This window comes from Manduca sexta, chromosome 24 (assembly GCF_014839805.1).
Source record: "Manduca sexta isolate Smith_Timp_Sample1 chromosome 24, JHU_Msex_v1.0, whole genome shotgun sequence".
Lineage (NCBI taxonomy): Eukaryota > Metazoa > Arthropoda > Insecta > Lepidoptera > Sphingidae > Manduca > Manduca sexta.
In genome coordinates this window covers 4,973,433-4,993,145 of record NC_051138.1, presented here as the reverse complement: position 1 = coordinate 4,993,145, position 19,713 = coordinate 4,973,433, and the positions used below count along the sequence as shown (strand labels likewise).

Here is a 19,713-nt window from a genome sequence, read left to right as displayed (position 1 = left end):
TTCATTTACCAACACGTCTCGAGGTCATTTTATCGTAACATTTCACTATGCAATGCACATTGTTCTACTAAAAAAATCGGAAGGAAACATTTTCCTCATCGGAGATTGACCTCTAACCTTGAAAAGTAATAAATATTACAGTTAATCTTAGTAGAGGAAAATTTGATCACTATCATGGGACGTCAAAACGACCGCCGAATACGGACTCCACCTTGGCCATACAAGTCTTGAGTTATTGTTATCGCATCCATAATACGTTTAAAATACAGGTGCTATACTCACAGTTTATCTGTGACTTTTGAGTGCATCACACGTTTCTTTAGGCCGTACAATGTTGAATATCGAGACTGTATTTACAAATCCTATATTAAAAAGGAGTAATAATTTGTTAAGAGTGAGACTATGGTTTTATACATTTGCGTATATACATTTGGTTTCGGTAGCGTCGTGGTTATTGACTATTGATTTTAGTAAATTCGATGATCCTAGTATACGACAATACCAAAGTACGAGATGGAAACTTATAACAGCCTGGTTTAATGTGAGTTTTCTGTTAATTAATACGAAATATTTTAATTTATTATACTAAACTTACATTTATATATTTTTTTTGCATAAAAGAACAAATAATTCAATGAATTGAATACATTTATGTAAGTGGTGTAACACGTGTATTTATTTTACCCATAGTATAATTAAAATAATAAGAAAATAGTCAACTTTTTGAAAATTTTGCCTGTTTGTTCTAAAAATATGCTTATAATTAATACCGCGCAAATACTTTAGAAAAATATTAAATACGTTCCTTTCGATTCAGAATATTATAATGTAACTAATAAAGACACGTAATATTGATAGCATAATAAACTCATATTTCATTAGACCACAATGATAATATTTACAAAAAATAATACTTCCATTGCAAAACGATTCGCGTATAGTTATGAATCAATCACAAAAATAATTATATTTTCTTTGATGTATTATTATTAAATCTAAGTATTAAAAAAAATCAACTTTAGACAATTGTTAGAACACGTATTAAATAAAATATTTGTTGTGTCATATTCTCTCAATAGACAATTCGAACCATTTGTAGTAGAAACGTTCAATCTATGTTCTATTTCAAGCACAGAAAAAAACGATAGAGTTATTCTTTTCCGGAGAAATCCAATGCATTTTAAAATAAAGCAAACATGTGTCCATAACAGCGATGTATGAATCAGAAAGTTCACAGGACTGCAAGAACCATACTCGGAACTAATATTTGCGGCCTGCACAAAGGCAACGACATATTTATTCAAGCTGGCAAAACTTTGTTTCCCAAATAAGTTGAACCACAGACCACAGAGTCGGTACATAAGCAATAATGCCAATAATATTTATTGTTTTTCTTTACTTCGGTTGTTTGTACCTTCATTTTAGGGTCCGAACACACTTTTTAAACGTGTCGCGAAAAAATTTGACAGGTTTTACGAGCCCTCAAGCGTCTCTAGATCCAAACCAAGGCAAATCAAAAGCCCTCAAAACGTATTACTCGACCTGGGATTCGAAACCTAAACTTCTCAGTAAATTCCATGTGCGCTGCCGTTAAACCAATGTAGCAATTTTACCTTATACCTATAGGTAATAACATGTATTAAAACTGACATTATATTGATGTGCAATTAATTTCATACGACAGATGCGCACTACATTTAATTGGCAATATGGCTGATATTATATGCTTCAATACAGCTTCATCTCGTTATGCGGACGCCTTGTATGCGAGAATATAATCGAGTAGATCTATACGTTGTCAATTTCAAGTAACGTTATGCAAGCACGATTTATTCCGGTTTGAAGGGCATTGTTGCTTATAATTACTGACAATTATAGGGCCTAACATTTACTGGCTCTCAGAGGGGCAAGCTACGTATAAAAATGTAAAATAATAACTGTTTGTGAAATATATACAAAAAACAATTACTGATACATCCCTGAGGCAATTTTTGTACGCTAGGTCTTCACACCGAATGCACACCCATGCTTGGGAGGCCATTCGTCGCATTCCTAAGTACACAATTAAGTGTGTATACCTCGTGGTTGACAAACACATTGCGGCCTATACGGGCCTGCGAACATGTCCCTCCTTAGATCGGACCACCAACAGCAAAAAATTTAAAAAAGTTGTAATTTGTAAAATGTAGGTAGGTATTGTAAATTTGACTTTGCAGATGAACAACACTCAGTCTCCTCCGTGACCATGAAGGCTGCAAAGTCTTCAAAACGTCGGGAGAAAACTAAAACATAAAAAACCGCGATAAAATCTAAAAAAGTAGTTTAATTTTAATGTCTAACATTCGCGTAAACATAAGAAATCATTATGTCCCTCCTTCTCTCCTAGCCTAACCGAGAAATTTCCCATCTTTCCCCCAATCTTCCTTCTCCTATTTCCTTCCTCACTCTCCATTGGGCACCTGCAATCGCAGGGGGATTCCAATATTCCATTCACGGGTTTCCTGTGGGTTAACTATAGGGACGCCTACTAAAAAATACTGGTTCGAGATGAGTTCTATAGTGAGGTACCAACCTAGTGATTCTTCAAAATTATTCTTTGGTACATGATTGTCCTGATAATTAGGAACACAATAAAAAAGGAACTAAATCACGCCTGTCAAGCCGTTCTCAAGTGATGCACTTACGTAGATGTGGCAACTGATTTTTATTTATATAGATAGATGAGTTTCTCGCTTTTCTCATAAATGTCAAAATTAACGTTTAACATTACAAATGTTTTACTCAGCTTGGCAGGACAGGTTGCGTTCGATGGTCAACAAGTGTGCACCCAAAAACAGGCCCGCATAATTTCACTATACTATGGATGTGATGCTCCTTGTACGAAGCTATGTTTTAATGCGGTGTGGTGGTGACATTTGCTGTGCTAAATAACTTATTGATGTCAGGGGACAAGTAAAATATAACTCCATTGTTTTTTCAAAAACTTTTTTGATCAAAGAAAATCCTAAGACTGAAATGATTATATCCAAAAAATATGTTTTTAGCACATGATTGTTAAAAATTTGTGAAAAATATAATACTTATCGAGAGAAACATAATTTATATTAGAAACTACATTACAGACTAGCTTTTGCATGTGGCTCCGCCCGCGTGAAAAAGTTTCTTCCCGGAATAAAAATAGCCTTTAAAAAACAGCATTTAGGAGTAATGAAGTTTCCTATTAGTAAAAAAAATCAAAATCAGTTAAGTTGTTCTTGAAATTAGCGCGCTAAAACAAACAAACGAACTCTTCAGCTTTATTGAAAAGTATAGATTTTTTAAAATTTAAATAAACTATAATATATTGTCAGAACGTGAATGGGTGGTGGATATAAATTCTGATAAAATAGTTATATTTTATATAGAAATACTGCTCACTTTTGCAACCAAATACACGTAGATACTGTGTAGCCTCGTAATCAATATCGCCGGGACTGCAGCTATTTGAACGCATACGGAATTAGTAATTTAAACCCTCCTTAATCCGAGACTGAACATGTATTTGTGAACTAGACAGCTATTCAATACATGCAGTACTAGAACTTGATACAGTAGATACTAGAACCTGAGTTTGTTCATTGAGAAGACCATTAAGGTTCTCCTTTGCAGGGGTTTCCTGTCACAATAAAGTTAAAGAGAATTATTTTATATTTTTTTTAAAGGCCATGTCACGTCCTTAGCCTATCAACACATGCGGGCTTTAGACCGAGAGTTCTTGGGTTGCGATTGCAATTCCAGGTAAAGCAACACTGTGAGGATTTCTTATACGATTCGCCCGGGACTGGCTCCTCGAGAGGGGATTGACGTTAAAACGATCGTAATAACGATTGTCAAATAATTTACAACATGCCTAATAAGTGTGCGCCACCCCTAAGGAGGAGTCGAATAAATAAGGTTTATTATTTTAATTTATTCCTTAATGACGCACACTATTTTTTCCTTATTAAAATTATTAGATTTGCTGGTACTAAGATGTTTGTATCTGGTTCCTATACATGCAGATAGCGACCGCCATGCAAAAAGCATAAAACCAGCTAAATTGCCCACGTAATTGTGCCGCATTCCAGGATTAACCTGTGAATCGTCAGCTACATAAAGTCTGATGAAAAAAATTTACGGCAGGCATCGTCTTGTCTGTGCTCCTGGCATTGTCGCTATCTATTGGCGACGGTGACCACCAGGGAGACCGTTCGTTCGTTCGTCTCACTGGTGGCCATCAGCCTGTGTAATTCCTTCCCAAACAGACCATAATAATTGTATCGCCTGACAAGGGATTATTATCTCTCATCAGTGAACATTCATACACACTACTTCGTTTACCATTACGTGCAGTGAGGTCACATTGCTATGCCCTTATGAAAAAAAGTCTAGCATTGCTTTGTAACAGAGGAGCGCCTGACGTCACAATTGCGTGGTTAAAGATACGTCAACTAAATTATTTCCAAACAATGAGAAAACATTATTTGAGTATATAATTATACTCAGGAGTACTTCTGTAACACTAAAATCATAATATTCTGTCTATCTCACATCAGTGGTCAAATTCAGTCATTATACCGCATGCGGAATTTATATAATACGGCAAAATTTAAATGGTTTCGCATAAGGTGAGTCGGGGGAAGTGCGCCATAAAATTTTCATAGCTGGATTCAATGCAAAATAATTTCTTTTTGTGCTGACTTAAGAATGTAATTTTATTAATTTAAGAATATTTGGTATTTTGTGATAACAACCTATAGCCATTCAAGGAAATCGGACCATAAATTAATAATATTTTGCTCAAAGTAAAAAATGGTAGTAGGCGCACTTGCCTCCGGAAATGGGGTAAGTGCGCCTGTGTAAAAAAAAACGCCAATATGAAACATTATAAAGAAAACACTAATTTTAGTCCATAGAGAAATAAGTTTTACTCGCAATGCTCTTGGATAATTTTTAATCACTCAATATTATAACAAACTATGGCTGTCAAATCAAATTTGGGGTAAGTGCGCCATACATATGTAAATCAGGGCTTCAAAACATTTTAGATTTTTTTTTGCTATATTAGAGTTTTGTGTGCGGATATGTTGGAATAAAAAAATGGTTGCCCTAATATAAAATCCATTTTATTTCTAAAAACTAAAATAACATACAAAAATGTAGAAATTAACAATTTCGAATGCGTTACAACTCAATTACTTAAAATTTGGCCTTATGACATTTGATATGTTTTAGCTGCATTATATCCAGATAACGTGCCTGATCGAACAGTTGGAACCTATTCACGTAAAGTTGCTCTAGACCAAGGCATTTCAGTTTTTCTTTTGTAAAATCGAATTAACTAATACGCCCTTTTATTTAAGTCGGCTCAAAACAAAATACCTTGAGTACAAAAAATTCTGCTGTTAAGTATAACATTTTTATAATAATAATCCATATTAGTAAAACTTATTCTCAAAAAAGGTTGGTTATATATGGATCAGGGGCAAGTGCGCCATACGACTATTAACTGTGGCGCAGTTGCCTTACTCGACAATTTTTAAGTACATTTTTTCGCATTGCTAAAAATCCTTTATTTTAGTATATATAAATAAAATTCAGGCAGGAAGTTAAAATAAAAGGTTTAAACTATGTATTCACCTTACTGGTTCATAGAAATATGTTAAATATCTTGAAATATTTGATGTTATCTTTCACGGGGTCATCTCTGTTTACAGGTCTAAATGACACTTAAAATAAAATGGCGAATAAATCGTATTAAAATGAACATAGCCATTTATGTTTTTAGTGGAACTGTATTTCAGTTAGTAGCATAGATATAAGATTGCGGTAATTGTATAACATCAATAGTTTTCGATTTTTTTAGGGTAGGTGCACTTACCCCGTCGGCGCACTTGCCCCGACTGACCTTACTTAAACAGAGATCTAGTTCATATTCTATTTTCTTATTCTAGTTCATAGTTAATATATAGGTTATTCTTTATTTCTTGTGGCAATTAACTATGAATAACGTTTGTGTGAAGACTGACTCCCGAGATACAGTTAACACTAGTTCGATAGTCATGTGATTCAAAATATAATGTACATTCATATAATTATGGCAATAAGATTATTGAAAACTCCGCACGCGGGATCCATCGACTAATGAAGACGTTTACATCATGCAGGTCCTATGGTATCTAGAAATAGAAAATATCTTGCACACCGCATAGGGACTCTAACTAACAATAAAAATGAGCCCTTAATAACCTTGAAATTATGCATTCTTTAAATCTATTTACATAGAACTAATAAATACAAGAATCTAGATATCATAAATAGTAATTATTATATGAATAAATACAAGACGGAACAATTATAAATATAAATAATTCACAAATTATAGGCTACCTGAGGAAAATTACACCGTATGTAATCTATCCATCTGCGGTTACCTGTTGCAAATAGCTTTACATATAAAAGACAGATAATATCGATGTTTATAAAAGCATATTTGTTGCATAATATAACATTATATTTTATTGTTTATATACAAAATTAAGACAAAAAACTAGTAATAACTTTGTTATGATGTGTTTGTTTTTTATACTAGCAACTAATTACTATAATACGATAGTTCCAAAATATTTTAAAATGTCATGCTCTAATGATGCCTAGGTGGCGTAGTTGTAATTGTACGACTGCAGTGCTGAGATCTGGGGTTCGATCTCCGGGTCGGGCAGTGGTATTGGGTTTTTCTATACAGTATCAGCCCGGAGTCTGGAACTTGTGCCCGATATGGCGATAGGTTCGCCCTCTCTCACATCATAGGACGGAATACACATGGCGGAAAATGGGTGCACCAATGACGTCTTTGCCAACCCTTTCAGAAATAAAAGACATGTGTGTCTATGTGTGTATTTATTTCAAGTAAAATACATAACATGTCTGTTATTATTTGCCAATGGCAACCAGACTAAGCTGCGTTTGTAGTTTGGGCTGCCAGAACAGATTATATCCTGAACAATTTGCAAATAGTAATATTACAAATGTGAGCGGAGAATGCTAAATCCGTTGCACTCTTTAATGTGAGGCTTTGTTAACTTATTCGCAATTTACAAAATATTTTTAAAAATAAATCCAATAATATTAACAATAACACAGTCCACATTTGATCTCGGAAAAGTACACATTGTCACTCTTATTTCGAAAAAGACACAGAAACTGCGGGCAAAACACACTATAGTATAATAATGGACTCGTGATATATCAATAACCACCGTATCACTTTAATAATAGAAAAGATTTTCAACTACATAACAAAAATGTGAGAGGTTTGAAGGTCATCGCATAGAGTGCAGTACAAGACAACGGAAACCATAATTAGTTTGGAGATAAACGTTACATCAATGATGCAACAGTGATTTAACCTAGACACAAAAACATGGAAATAAAAACAGCATCAAGGCGATTAAGATTTCGCGTTTTGTTTACTAAAATGTTTGGGTTAGATTTGCATGTTTAGATTGATCGCGTGTTTTGTCTTTTTTTGTACGGCTAAGTGACCCGTCTTCACCTGATGGTAAGTGGAGTGTCGATTATTCCTTACCACCTGATTATTCCTTACCAGTCCACACAATTAAAGCTTGTTGCAAATATTGTATTGTATTGCTTTGAATGACGAGACGAGCTTGCCGTTCGCCTGATGGTAAGCGATAAGACCGCCCATAAACAGTAGAAACCCCATCTAACACCTTGAATAACAAAGTATTGTTTGGCATTCCTGAAAATTTGCCAAACATTATATTAAGATAATAATATAACAAACTAAGACATGAGGTGTTAAGCCTCATTATGTCCAGTAGTTACACTGATATAACAACTTATATAGGCATATAAGTTGTTCCCGAAATGCAGCACACTTACGTGGGCCACTATGGCGCGTTTTATACCTTGTTTACGATGGTCGCTATCCCGGCGGACAAAATAACTTACCACCGGGGGTGAATTACGTATGAATTAGGAACCTCGCCCCTCTTCGATACCCTAATCTTTATCACAATTACTAACAATGTAGCAAGTATGCGAAAATAAAGGTAAAATTTTTGTGAATCATCTGGAAAAAAACTGACCACCAGCAACATGATATATTTTACGATGCGATACGATATTTATAATAATAATATTAGTAAAATTATTGAATTTAATTACTTGAAATATATCTATGTATCCCCATAAATTACGAACTTGATAGCACTACAAACTAAATTCAATGTAAAACGGTTCTTATGTTATTTGTATAAAGTTTAATTCGATGAAATAAGCGGCTTAAGACCTTAGTCTAACTTCAAATTAGTAATCAAACAGCGTATGACATAAGTACATCAATGGACGAAGAAATCAAAGTATTAATTAGTGTTAACTGTTAGCAAGTAGAACATTAAACACCACAGCAATTAATCAAAAGGAATACATTTTTATTGTGATTGTATATTTATTTAAAAACATAAATTAGGTATGTATAAGTCATGATAAAGTTATTAATTTGCGTATTTTTTTATATAAATCACATATTTTCATTGATTGTGTTGTGAATACTAGAGCGGTTAAGTTGAACGGCTAAACGTTATTTGTAAAATATTTACAATGTGTGCACATTTACTTTTTAGGACATAGGGTCACATATATTTATTTAAATCATCTACAACCTCCCAAATTGCTACCAAGATACCCTAAACAATTGCTTCAGCAACTTCAGAACAATCAATTATAATATTCTAGCTTTTGCTCGCGCCTTCGCCCGCGCGGAGAGGGCTTCCGGGATATATTTTTTTCTGATTTACTTGATATGTATCGTTATATTATGATCAAATGACACAAAATCATTATAAATTGTAGCCATGTGTTATGCTAATGTACCAACATTACAGTAAAGTTTCATCGAAATCTGTTCAGTAATTTTTTCGTGAAAGAAAGACACATACATACATCCATCCGCACAAACTTTCGCATTTATAATATTAGTAGGATATATTGAATTATTTTAGTAGGTGTTGTCAATGTTTACGCGACCCGACGCGTTAAAATAATTCATAAACCTTAGTAAACACACAATCGTTTATTAACCTTACTCTGTAATCTAGCTGTCCAGGTGAAATATAAATGCATTTGCAAGGACGGTGTAACAGTATGGCTTTTTGTTCCAGCTTTTCAGCCTGGTGTATTTCCCGACATGCTTTTACTGCGACTGGCGCGAGCTAAGAGGCGACGTCCGGAGGCGGCACGTCAAATTTTTAAATCAATTTCGAAATTTGTGCTTCAGCAGTATACTATTTCCGACGACTGCGGTGAGTTTAATATTTTTATGTAATAAGTGACTTGTTGAAAATATTATAAAATGTACTTAATAAAAAATGTTTGGTTAATTAATACGGTTTAACAGATAATATTTTATAGAATAATCGTAATTGTTATAAACGATAAATCTAATTTTTATATAAGCGAAATGAATGTAGGGAAGTAGTTGTCCTTTATAATTAAAAAAATTGCATAAAAACATATTAAACATAATTATTTATTTTTGGTGTAGATTTTCTAATTATAATTGAAGCTTAATAACCATCACAGGTTAAATTTAATTCAATGAAAGTATGCATTATAATGTTCAAAGTATATATATTTATGACGCTATTTCACTATGTAGGGCGTTGTGGTTTCCTCTCACATTTTGTAAGATTAGATACCTTGTATAGCTTGTGTAGTATTGCCTATCATAATATGCCCCTTAGCAAGTAATTTAATAACATTCTATATTTATACCTATAAAAAAAGATTCTTAATGAAAAAAATATAATTATGACATTACTAAGAAGTATTAATTACCTCAATATGTCTATCAATACGTACGTAAGGAAATAGTTATTATGAAATATTATTAGTATTTTAATCTCAGGTACTTTTTTTTGTTTGTCTAAATACATTAATTTAATTTATTATTTCATAGAACTAATATACAAAGAAAATCGACAGACGAAACAGAAAATTTCGTAAAAACTATTTTGTTACGTACATTTATTTTGAGAAATACTCACCTAGTAATTTTATAAAAGTTATAATCACGCAGAATTAATAATACCTTAGATCTGAAAATATAAAACTTCTGAAATTTGTAATTAGCCAGTTTAAATAAGAAACAAATAAAAAAATGGCAATACCCTTATAATATTTGCTTAATTTTGCCACATTACAAGTTAATTCATCCGATAAAGTATTTGAAATGAAATAATTTATTTGAACTTGTAAAATGTTACATTATTTAGATTCCGTCAATATTAACTGTACCAACAATTCGCAAAGCAGTTCTCACATTTAATGTATATTTAACAAATTTCTGTATGAATTAGAATTCTTAACTGTTGACACTAACGGCATTTTCCATTGTCTTGTTAAAAGCCATTAAAAACCCATGCAACACGTCATGCTGTGTAAGCAGAAATGATATTGATGTAATTGTAAAATTAAATGCATGTTTGCTGCCTTACAAGAACGACATGATACAAGTGGCGATGTTGACAATATTGACCACTTATTTTTACGCTGATGTTGGGATATATTTTATATCCGCCCGGATAGTGATCACCGTACATAATGTGTTAAAACCCGCCATAATGGCCCTCGTAATAGGTCGCGTTCCGGGATCAGCCTGTGTATATCAGGTTCCAATAGACCGGTATAATAGGGTACCGGCCTCATTTTTGTTCTTTACTATTATCAAATATTTACATAATATAAATTATAACACAGTAGGAATTATTAAAATCCAATTAAAAATCAACAAGTTATAAGTCTTTGAATTTCGGTCGAAGGGGTAATTAACAAGAAACAGAAAAGCGACGAAATACCCACATGTGACGTCATCGGGAATTAAGACGTGTGCGAAAGAAAGAGATGAAACGATATCCCCACATCGCGCCCACTTCTGCACATTACAATATTTTAAATATGAATTACTCGCTTATGTTTTAACCAATTTGTATGCAGTTTTCGCAGCAGTGCTTCTTTTTCGTATTATTAACCATTAAATATAGAATAATGTACAAAATCAAGTATAGGCCGGTCCCTTATTGTGTCGATTGACGGGGATTAATCATCAGTCATCAGTCGACATTCTATTGGACCCCACTCTACTACAGGTGCAGTGGGGTCATTTTGTCGTACACGTATAAAAAAGGAATAAAATTAATCATAATTTTCCTAACAAACCTAAGGCTGCTGGTTTCACAAAATCCTTTTGGCACCTCATTATGCTCGTTTAAGAACTCAGAATTTGATAGGAAGCAAGTCAATTTTCGAGTTGCAAGTAACCGCGTTTTTTTAAATCGTTGCACTCGAACTATGTGAGTACTTAAGCAATGTTTGAGCACAAGCGTTAAACCCATTCGTTAAATGTAATGAGAAATTATTCCAAGGCCTCACCTCGGTACACCTCGAGGTTATTTACACTAATCTGAACAAATATACCTTTTAAATATTCACAATGTAAATATCCGGTGCCTTTTGGGGAAAAATCTTTATTCTTCATATTGGCTTTGGTATCGCATTTGCTAAGTAAATGTTTTTGGTCCTAGATGAGGGCCCTTTAAAACCAATGTAAAGTTTTTCATTATTTTAATTATATTGTTTTTATATTGTGACGCTGAGCTGATTAAATTTATAGTATTATAACACCTATGCAAATTATTGTGAATTATCGCTGGTAGATCTAATTAAATAAATATATATGCAAATATAATTTAAAATATTTGTACATAATTTTAATATTCTTAAAACAAACAAAACACTATTTTTAAACTTATAAATATGTTCTATACTTTATTTTTAAACGTAAACAAACATTTATGAATGAAATTTATTCTTGCTTTATAATTAACTGCAACAATATTATTATGTTGGTAACAGACGATGAATTATTGAATGCCATTGCCATTTATAAAAAGCTGATCGCTGCTTGATCAATGATACATGACCTTTTGGAAACAACGCCAAATATACACACAATCAATCCGGGTATTTTTTTAAATGCTTAATATTATATGTTTCGCCAAATATGTTCCGCAATTATAATTTAAAATATTTGTACATAATATTATATTCTTAAAACAAACGAAACACTATTTTTAAACTTATAAATATGTTCTATACTTTATTTTTAAACGTAAACAAACATTTATGAATGAAATTTATTTTTGCTTTATAATTAACTTGCTTCAATATTATTATGTTGGTAACAGACGATGAATTATTGAATGCCATTGCCATTTATAAAAAGCTGATCGCTGCTTGGTCAATGATACATGACTTTTTGGAAACAACGCCAAATATACACACAATCAATCCGTGTATTTTTTAAATGCTTAATATTATATGTTTCGCCAAATATGTTCCGCAATTATAATTTAAAATATTTGTACATAATATTATATTCTTAAAACAAACGAAACACTATTTTTAAACTTATAAATATGTTCTATACTTTATTTTTAAACGTAAACAAACATTTATGAATGAAATTTATTTTTGCTTTATAATTAACTTGCTTCAATATTATTATGTTGGTAACAGACGATGAATTATTGAATGCCATTGCCATTTATAAAAAGCTGATCGCTGCTTGGTCAATGATACATGACTTTTTGGAAACAACGCCAAATATACACACAATCAATCCGTGTATTTTTTAAATGCTTAATATTATATATTTCGCCAAATGTGTTCTGTCCCATGATGTGATAGAGGGCGAGCCTACCGCCATATCGGGCACAAATTCCAGACTCCAGGCTTATACTGAGCAGAAAAACTTAATATCACCTTTGCCCGACCCGGGATTCGAATCCAGGACCTCAAAACGCTGTTGTACAGCTCATGCAGTACAACTACGCCACCGAGGCAGTCATATACATATGTATAAATATATGAAATCGTTTTATACCATCAGGATATCAGTAATAACACGTTTTCTAAGTAGGGAAGGGCGGATGAGCTTACAAAGAAACAAGAATACTTTATTTGTTATATTATAATATATTTATTACATATTATACATGAATAAACATAGCTAATAATATATTTTTTTATTAACATAATCATTTTGCATCAATATAATGTATGTATTATATATTATAGAATAGGTGACTTTGTTAGGGTATATATAACATAGGTAAGACTCCCAAGTTAATTAAATGTTCATACTATTGGTTAATATTTAATTGTGGAAGAAACTAAAAACGAAAATGAAGTATATTTACTTAACTTGCCAGTTTCTTATTATTGCTCTGATCGGCGGCTCACGATGAAATGTCCCGTATCAATCCAGAGATGGGATATCCGGAGCGCCATAGTCGTGAAATAACGACCAAGCTCCTTAAATAAAGATTTTAAAAAAATCCAGAGCCGGGTATTATCAAAACATTTTATACGCCAATAACATTTCAGCACTACCGCCATTTCAGTTAAGTATTTACAATTAATATTTTAGCTATCTTAATCATATTCTTTTCAATTACTTACACAAATAATCACTATATGGACAGTTATATGTAACTTTACAAATGATCTATGATATTACGCTCATGCTGATTTGCAAGTTTTTTTTAGCATATTTTCGATAAATACATTATTTTTGTATTAATAAGGATGCCGTGAAATCTTATCACACGGACATTTCAAATAAGACATCGACTTATTACCCTTATTACTAATTAGTAATTTTTTTTTTTTTTATACGCTCGCCCCCTATCACATCATGGGACGGAACACACTTGGCGAAAAGTGGGTGCCATAGTTGCGCCTCTGCATACCCTTTCGGGGATAAAATGCGTGATGTTGTGTGTAATCATTTTTGGAGCACAAATTTGCTCTTGGTATTCAAATTCAAATAGTTTATTACAAATCAGACTTACATAAAAGCTTAAAATATACAAAAATAAATAAAATTACAGGTATTGGGTCTATAACTAACTTTACTGTATAATGTTTTGTCTATACATCGGAATCTGATTATAAAATTCAGCATTAGAATTAAAAAATGTACGAGAACCTGATTTAAGTAAGCAAAATACATATATAAACGAAATTCGCGTCAAAAGAGGTAAAACTGAGTTCAGTAATCCGACATCAGAACGGCACGTACGTTTTAAATATAGTAAGTTATTTTTTACGATTTTGATTCCAACATCTGCTCCTGAAATATTCGCTAGTGACGTCTAAGCTGAATGTAGAGTCGCCAAACATTAAACTTAAGTCAGACAGAGTATGACGCTCGTTTTACATTGTTATTGACAATGGCGTGAGAACATATTAATGGTTGCAAGTTATAGTTTGTTTTGAGAGTTTATTTGTTTTTAAATTGTTCAGTATAATTTATGACTGGTAGTAATATTACTGTACGGGCCATAAATAAGATAGAGTCTTATTTGACTTATTTTTTTTCTAAACGTGATATTATCTCATATCTACACTAATATATTTAGATGAATAGTTTGGTTCTTGAACGCGTTAATCTCAGGAACCTAAACTGACTTTGATGTTTTTTTACTAATAAGAAGCTACATTACTCCTGAGTGCTATAGACTATAATATAAAAATATTTATCACGGATAAACTTTTTCACTCGGGAGGAGCCGCGGGCAATAGCTAGTTACAATATTGAACTGCCAACTTATATCTGATTAATATATAATTCCTAGAACTTTTTCAATGCTTTCACCACATAACAATAATTTCTTTTACAGTTCGGTGACATCTTGTTTTGGCGAGTGTGGAACAAAGATCGGGAGTTAATAGCTCCTCCCAATATAGACGACATAGTCCCGTTCTGGAGCCAACATTGTATGCACACAGTGTCACTGGTTGTGATGCTTTTGGATCTGGTACTGGTCCCCAGGGAGAGACCTAAAAGTGTTGTACCCGGCATCATTATTCTCTCTACGTTTCTCGGTTCCTACACATTCGTGTGAGTATGAAACATCGTAAAATATTAAGTGTTCATAAAATATGAAATAAAATTTGTAATTATGTAGTGCTTTGGGTATATATTTTTTCTAGTGTTGGGTAAGTTCGGATATGAGAGTTGATTCGAAATTATAACTAAGACAATTGGATCGTTATGACAAAATGTACCAACTATTGACAAACAACATTTGTGGATTTTAATTTAATAATGGAACTTTCTATGTATAAAAAAATAGGTTCGTACACACTTTTTTGTATCAGATAATTATAGATCTTGGCGTGTTTTGCTGAACAGTAAAGTTTGGATTAATTGTGTGTCAACTATGAATAGCTTCTGGGTTGGTACGCTTTGACACAACTGTATTCAATTGATGAAAATCAATTTGTTACATTACAACATTAGAAAATAAAATGTAACAACAGCAATTATTATACACTTAGTAAATAAATAAAATAACCTTGCACTTCAGTTTGTTTTCGAACATACCCTAACACAGTACAGATTATGGCTCAATGGTGTAGTGAATTTAACCCACGTCTTTTGCGTTAATCTTTTTTGCCTTCTTGCGCATTAAGGCCACTGCGATATGGTTAGTGTCACTTTGCTGACGGGGTCTCTTCCAATATCCGCTCGTTCATTTTCGCCATGAACCTACATCTTTCGATTATATTTATCAATTCGAACGGAAGCGCGCACTTAATTTTTGTTTACGATAAACGATTATTCACATATCCGATAATTTTGTATAGTATTACCGGTTTTATAATAATTGTGTTAGCGAAAACAAATATTTAGTGTTAATTTTATTTTTATTGCATCCAAAAATGTTCTGTGCCATTTCATTTTATGAGTACTCATTTATTTATATGCAAATGACACGAGTAACAATGCTGTTTTGCAATACGGAATAACTAAAAAATAAAATGTTACCTTTACAATGAATTAGTCTCGGGTTTTAAGGTTACAAAACGGTTGAATGACACAGATATAAGTACATCTTTTTAATCTGTAGGCTATATATATTAAAATGAATCTTTATTTCCCTTGGTCATCGCATCACGCGTGAACGGGTGGAACAATTTCGCTAATTCTTTTTTTGTTGTATTAATTATTGTCAGGAGAAGGTTCTTATAAAAAAAAAATCTAAAAATGCACGGAAAATTAAAAACATTTAAGAAAACTTAACGAAAATATTAATTTTGTATAACTTTCAATTGTTTGAAATAACTATCAGCGCTTGACAAAATGCGCACTGCAAATTCATTGTTAAGACGGGACAAAGTCTGTCGGGTCAACTAGTCGCATATAAAGTAATGTCGTTTAACTTGCCAATCCAAATAGTTTCATTATAAATTTTAGCTCGCATTATGTCCACTGAAGTATTGTTCTTAATGCAAATAATAAATCGTAATTGTGTTTTTATGTGATAAGTACTTGCAATAATTAATATATTATTTATTTATTAATAATATTCTAACTACGGTGTTTTTATGCGACTATGTTTTTTTTTGAATTACAATAACAATGAGTCTCTATTTATTAAACCTTTTAGTTCAGGCAACATCTTAATTCGCATCTTTAGAACTAAAGTGACCTGATTCAAAAGTTATTTCATGATTTTTTTTTAAAAAACGACCTTTCAAAGCATGCTCTACAACCCTGTGAAGAGAAAAAGACAAAATTATATAATAGAAACAGAAATTCTCACTTTCGATGACCCCCCAATTCACTGCGTTCTATATTGTTTTCATTTTTTTTTTTATTCGTTTCCACTAAATTGTCTTTTTTCAGTTAGGTCGCCTTAGTTCTAAGGGCGCGTCATGTAATCATAATATTTCTTAATATTAATATATAAATTTTCCTCTATTTACAGATGTGTCCAAAGCTACATGCAAGGCGAATACATTTACCCAGGATTAAAACTGTTTACCGGTCACAAATTTTTCGTCCTTGTCACTTACGTGTTCATAGAAAACTTTTTCTATTACTTTAGCCAGTGGTTAATAATAGATATGGTATGGGGACAAACTCAAAAAAACATGTGTAAACAACGCATACTTATGTTAGGATATTTAATGGTGAATGGTGGTTTGCAATTTTGACATAATGTGTGTGAATTATGTATTATTTATTGAATAAACCCGCCATGATGGTTGTAAGGTAAAGGTACTGATTCGGACGGAGCGACTCAGTGCGAAATGAGAATATCGAGGTAACTCCAATAAGATTAAATTTTGTACAATCCGAAACTTATTTTTATTTATGTGTAAGTTATAACGTAACATACATCTCATATTTAATGATAATAATATAATAAATAATAATTTCAGCTTTATATTATATATTGTCCGACTGCTGGGCACAGGCTTCATCTACTAATTAAAGGGATTAGGCCTTAGTCCACCACGCTAGCCTAGTGCGGATTGGTAGACTTCACACACCCTTAAAATTCCTATAGAGAATTACTGAGGTATGGAGGTTTCCTCACGATGTTTTCCGTCACCGTTAAAGCAAGCAATGATTCACAAAGAATAAAACAAAACTTAGAATATATAAAATACAATTAGGTATGTAATTTAGTAACTTTTTTATGTGATCACTATGTACGTAAACAATAATGTACAGAGCAATCATGAGCTCAGTAATTGTAAAATAATTGACGATAACCTTACATTGTCCAGGAAGCCTAATCACTATGCAATTATTTATGAAAACAAAAATAAAATAACTATATGTCATTGCTGCAATTTTTCCGTCATTTCCAAGAATTATAGTCATGCTGTTATGTGATTTATTTTTTATAGTAAAATTGCTTTGATACATTGTCTCCTCAGAAGTGTTGCTCAAGAATCATTCTCAGTTATAAATTGTGGTTAGATTACTGATTATTGTCATGTTGAAGTAGTGGCGTACTTAGAAGAGGGGAGGCGTTATAAAGGGTCTCTTCCTTATATAAAGGCCCTGAGGATGGCTAAGCTGACGACCCTTTTTTAGGTTCCTACGCCGCTAAACCAATCAAGTATCTTATCCATAAAAAAGTTAAAGTCAAGGAACTCTTTTTGCTCTTGCTGTGCTAAATCATAATTGTATTATGGCGTCAAATATCGCAATAATCCAGCGTAAGTATAGACTGTACGATTGTTGCCACTTATTTACTGATTCTTTGAGAACAATATTCAACATTGAATATTTGATTTTCTGGTTATTATATAATGTACTATACGGTGCGTCGGTTTCTAAGCCTTTACTTACAAAGCAGCTTGACTTAAGTCGACAGAGTGGCGACATACAAAATTATTAACTATTACTTATAATATTATATAAACCTCTACCTAGTATTAATTACGTATTCGTGAAAGCCATGAAAACCCATAAATGACCATTTGCTTAGTTTAAGATGTATTTTAGCTGTTGGTGTTCCAATAAATACATAAACAAATAAATATAAACTGCTAATCAATAAATAACGATAACTATTACATGTACAGGGATAATACGTTTTTCGCCGAAGGTAAAATGTAGAATCGTAATAATAAATGAGACAGTTTGTGGAAATCTTCGGGTATTTCTTAAATGATCTCACCTATACCGACACCATAATGAAAAAATCGTTTATCTATTCTTTTTTTTTAGTTGAATTAAATACATAATATCCGAATTCAGAAAAAAAACAGCAAACTATCAAACAACATGTAGAAACGTCATTTTTCCTTATAACAGCGGTAAACCACTTAATTTATTTTATTTTTTTTCAGAAAAAATTTGCACAATAGTGTAGCCTCGAACAAAAGTACAAAAATAAATACATAAAATAATTTTACATATAACCCTGAACCCAGACATTTAGTATCTATTATACGAAATGACTAGGGATGTTTTCTCAAAACAAGGTTTCGACACAAATTTTGCGGATTAAGATGTAAGAAGACAAACACAATTGCACTATAAATGTCTGATAAACCTAATCATATGGATTGTCGTAAAATAATAGTAAGAAAAATATTTTTTTAGAGGTATTTATGTGCAATTTTGTTAGTCTGTGACGCGTCTATTTGTAAAACGTAATTTTTTTTTAGATAAAATATAACATATTATGTTTAAAATAGTGCAATGGATTGTTCTACTGATTCTCGACAAACTAATTTCGGATTTGTAATATACTAAAAATAATGTTGTATATTAAACTCCATATACCGTGATCAGTCGTGAAATTATTTGACGTAGAATCGACAGTCTATTTTGTCGGAACGTTCGCATTGGATAACATCAACTTTAAGTAGTGAGTTCAGTAATACGCCTTGCATAATCTGGGTTACGAGTCCTGGCACGAGAAAGAGGTCGATTTCAGTAGGTCAATACTCTCGTTACTCTTTATGAACTTTAGAAACAGGTAATCAGTTATTATATTTGTGGTACCTATCTTATACTAGGATTAGTTTGTATAGAGTTATCAAAAAAAATTGCTGAGCAAATGCAAATCTTAAAAACGCCTCAACACATTACCTTCGATCGAAATATTCTTTTTCTTTATCAATAAAGTAAACCGTCCGAAGTTTATTTTAGTGAAGAAAAAATAATCGCTGATAAGGATACAAAAGATAAAAGACAATTTAAATTTTGAATTTCTTGCTACTTTTATGCTTGACTGTATATCAAACTAGGCTGTTATAATTCGGACAATCGCAGAGGGATGTAGAGTTTGTGGC

General features: G+C 32.3%; 1 protein-coding gene across 1 annotated transcript; it reads left to right on the top strand.

Annotated features, from left to right (window-relative positions):
• The first annotated feature begins 273 nt into the window (after positions 1-273).
• On the top strand, positions 274-17,256 carry LOC115448849 (androgen-dependent TFPI-regulating protein). The gene is made up of 4 exons (XM_030176424.1): positions 274-541; positions 9,204-9,344; positions 14,787-15,007; positions 16,881-17,256. The coding sequence occupies exons 1-4, from the start codon at positions 332-334 to the stop codon at positions 17,107-17,109; spliced, it is 801 nt and encodes a 266-aa protein (XP_030032284.1). The 5' UTR covers positions 274-331; the 3' UTR covers positions 17,110-17,256.
• Positions 17,257-19,713: the final 2,457 nt, after the last annotated feature.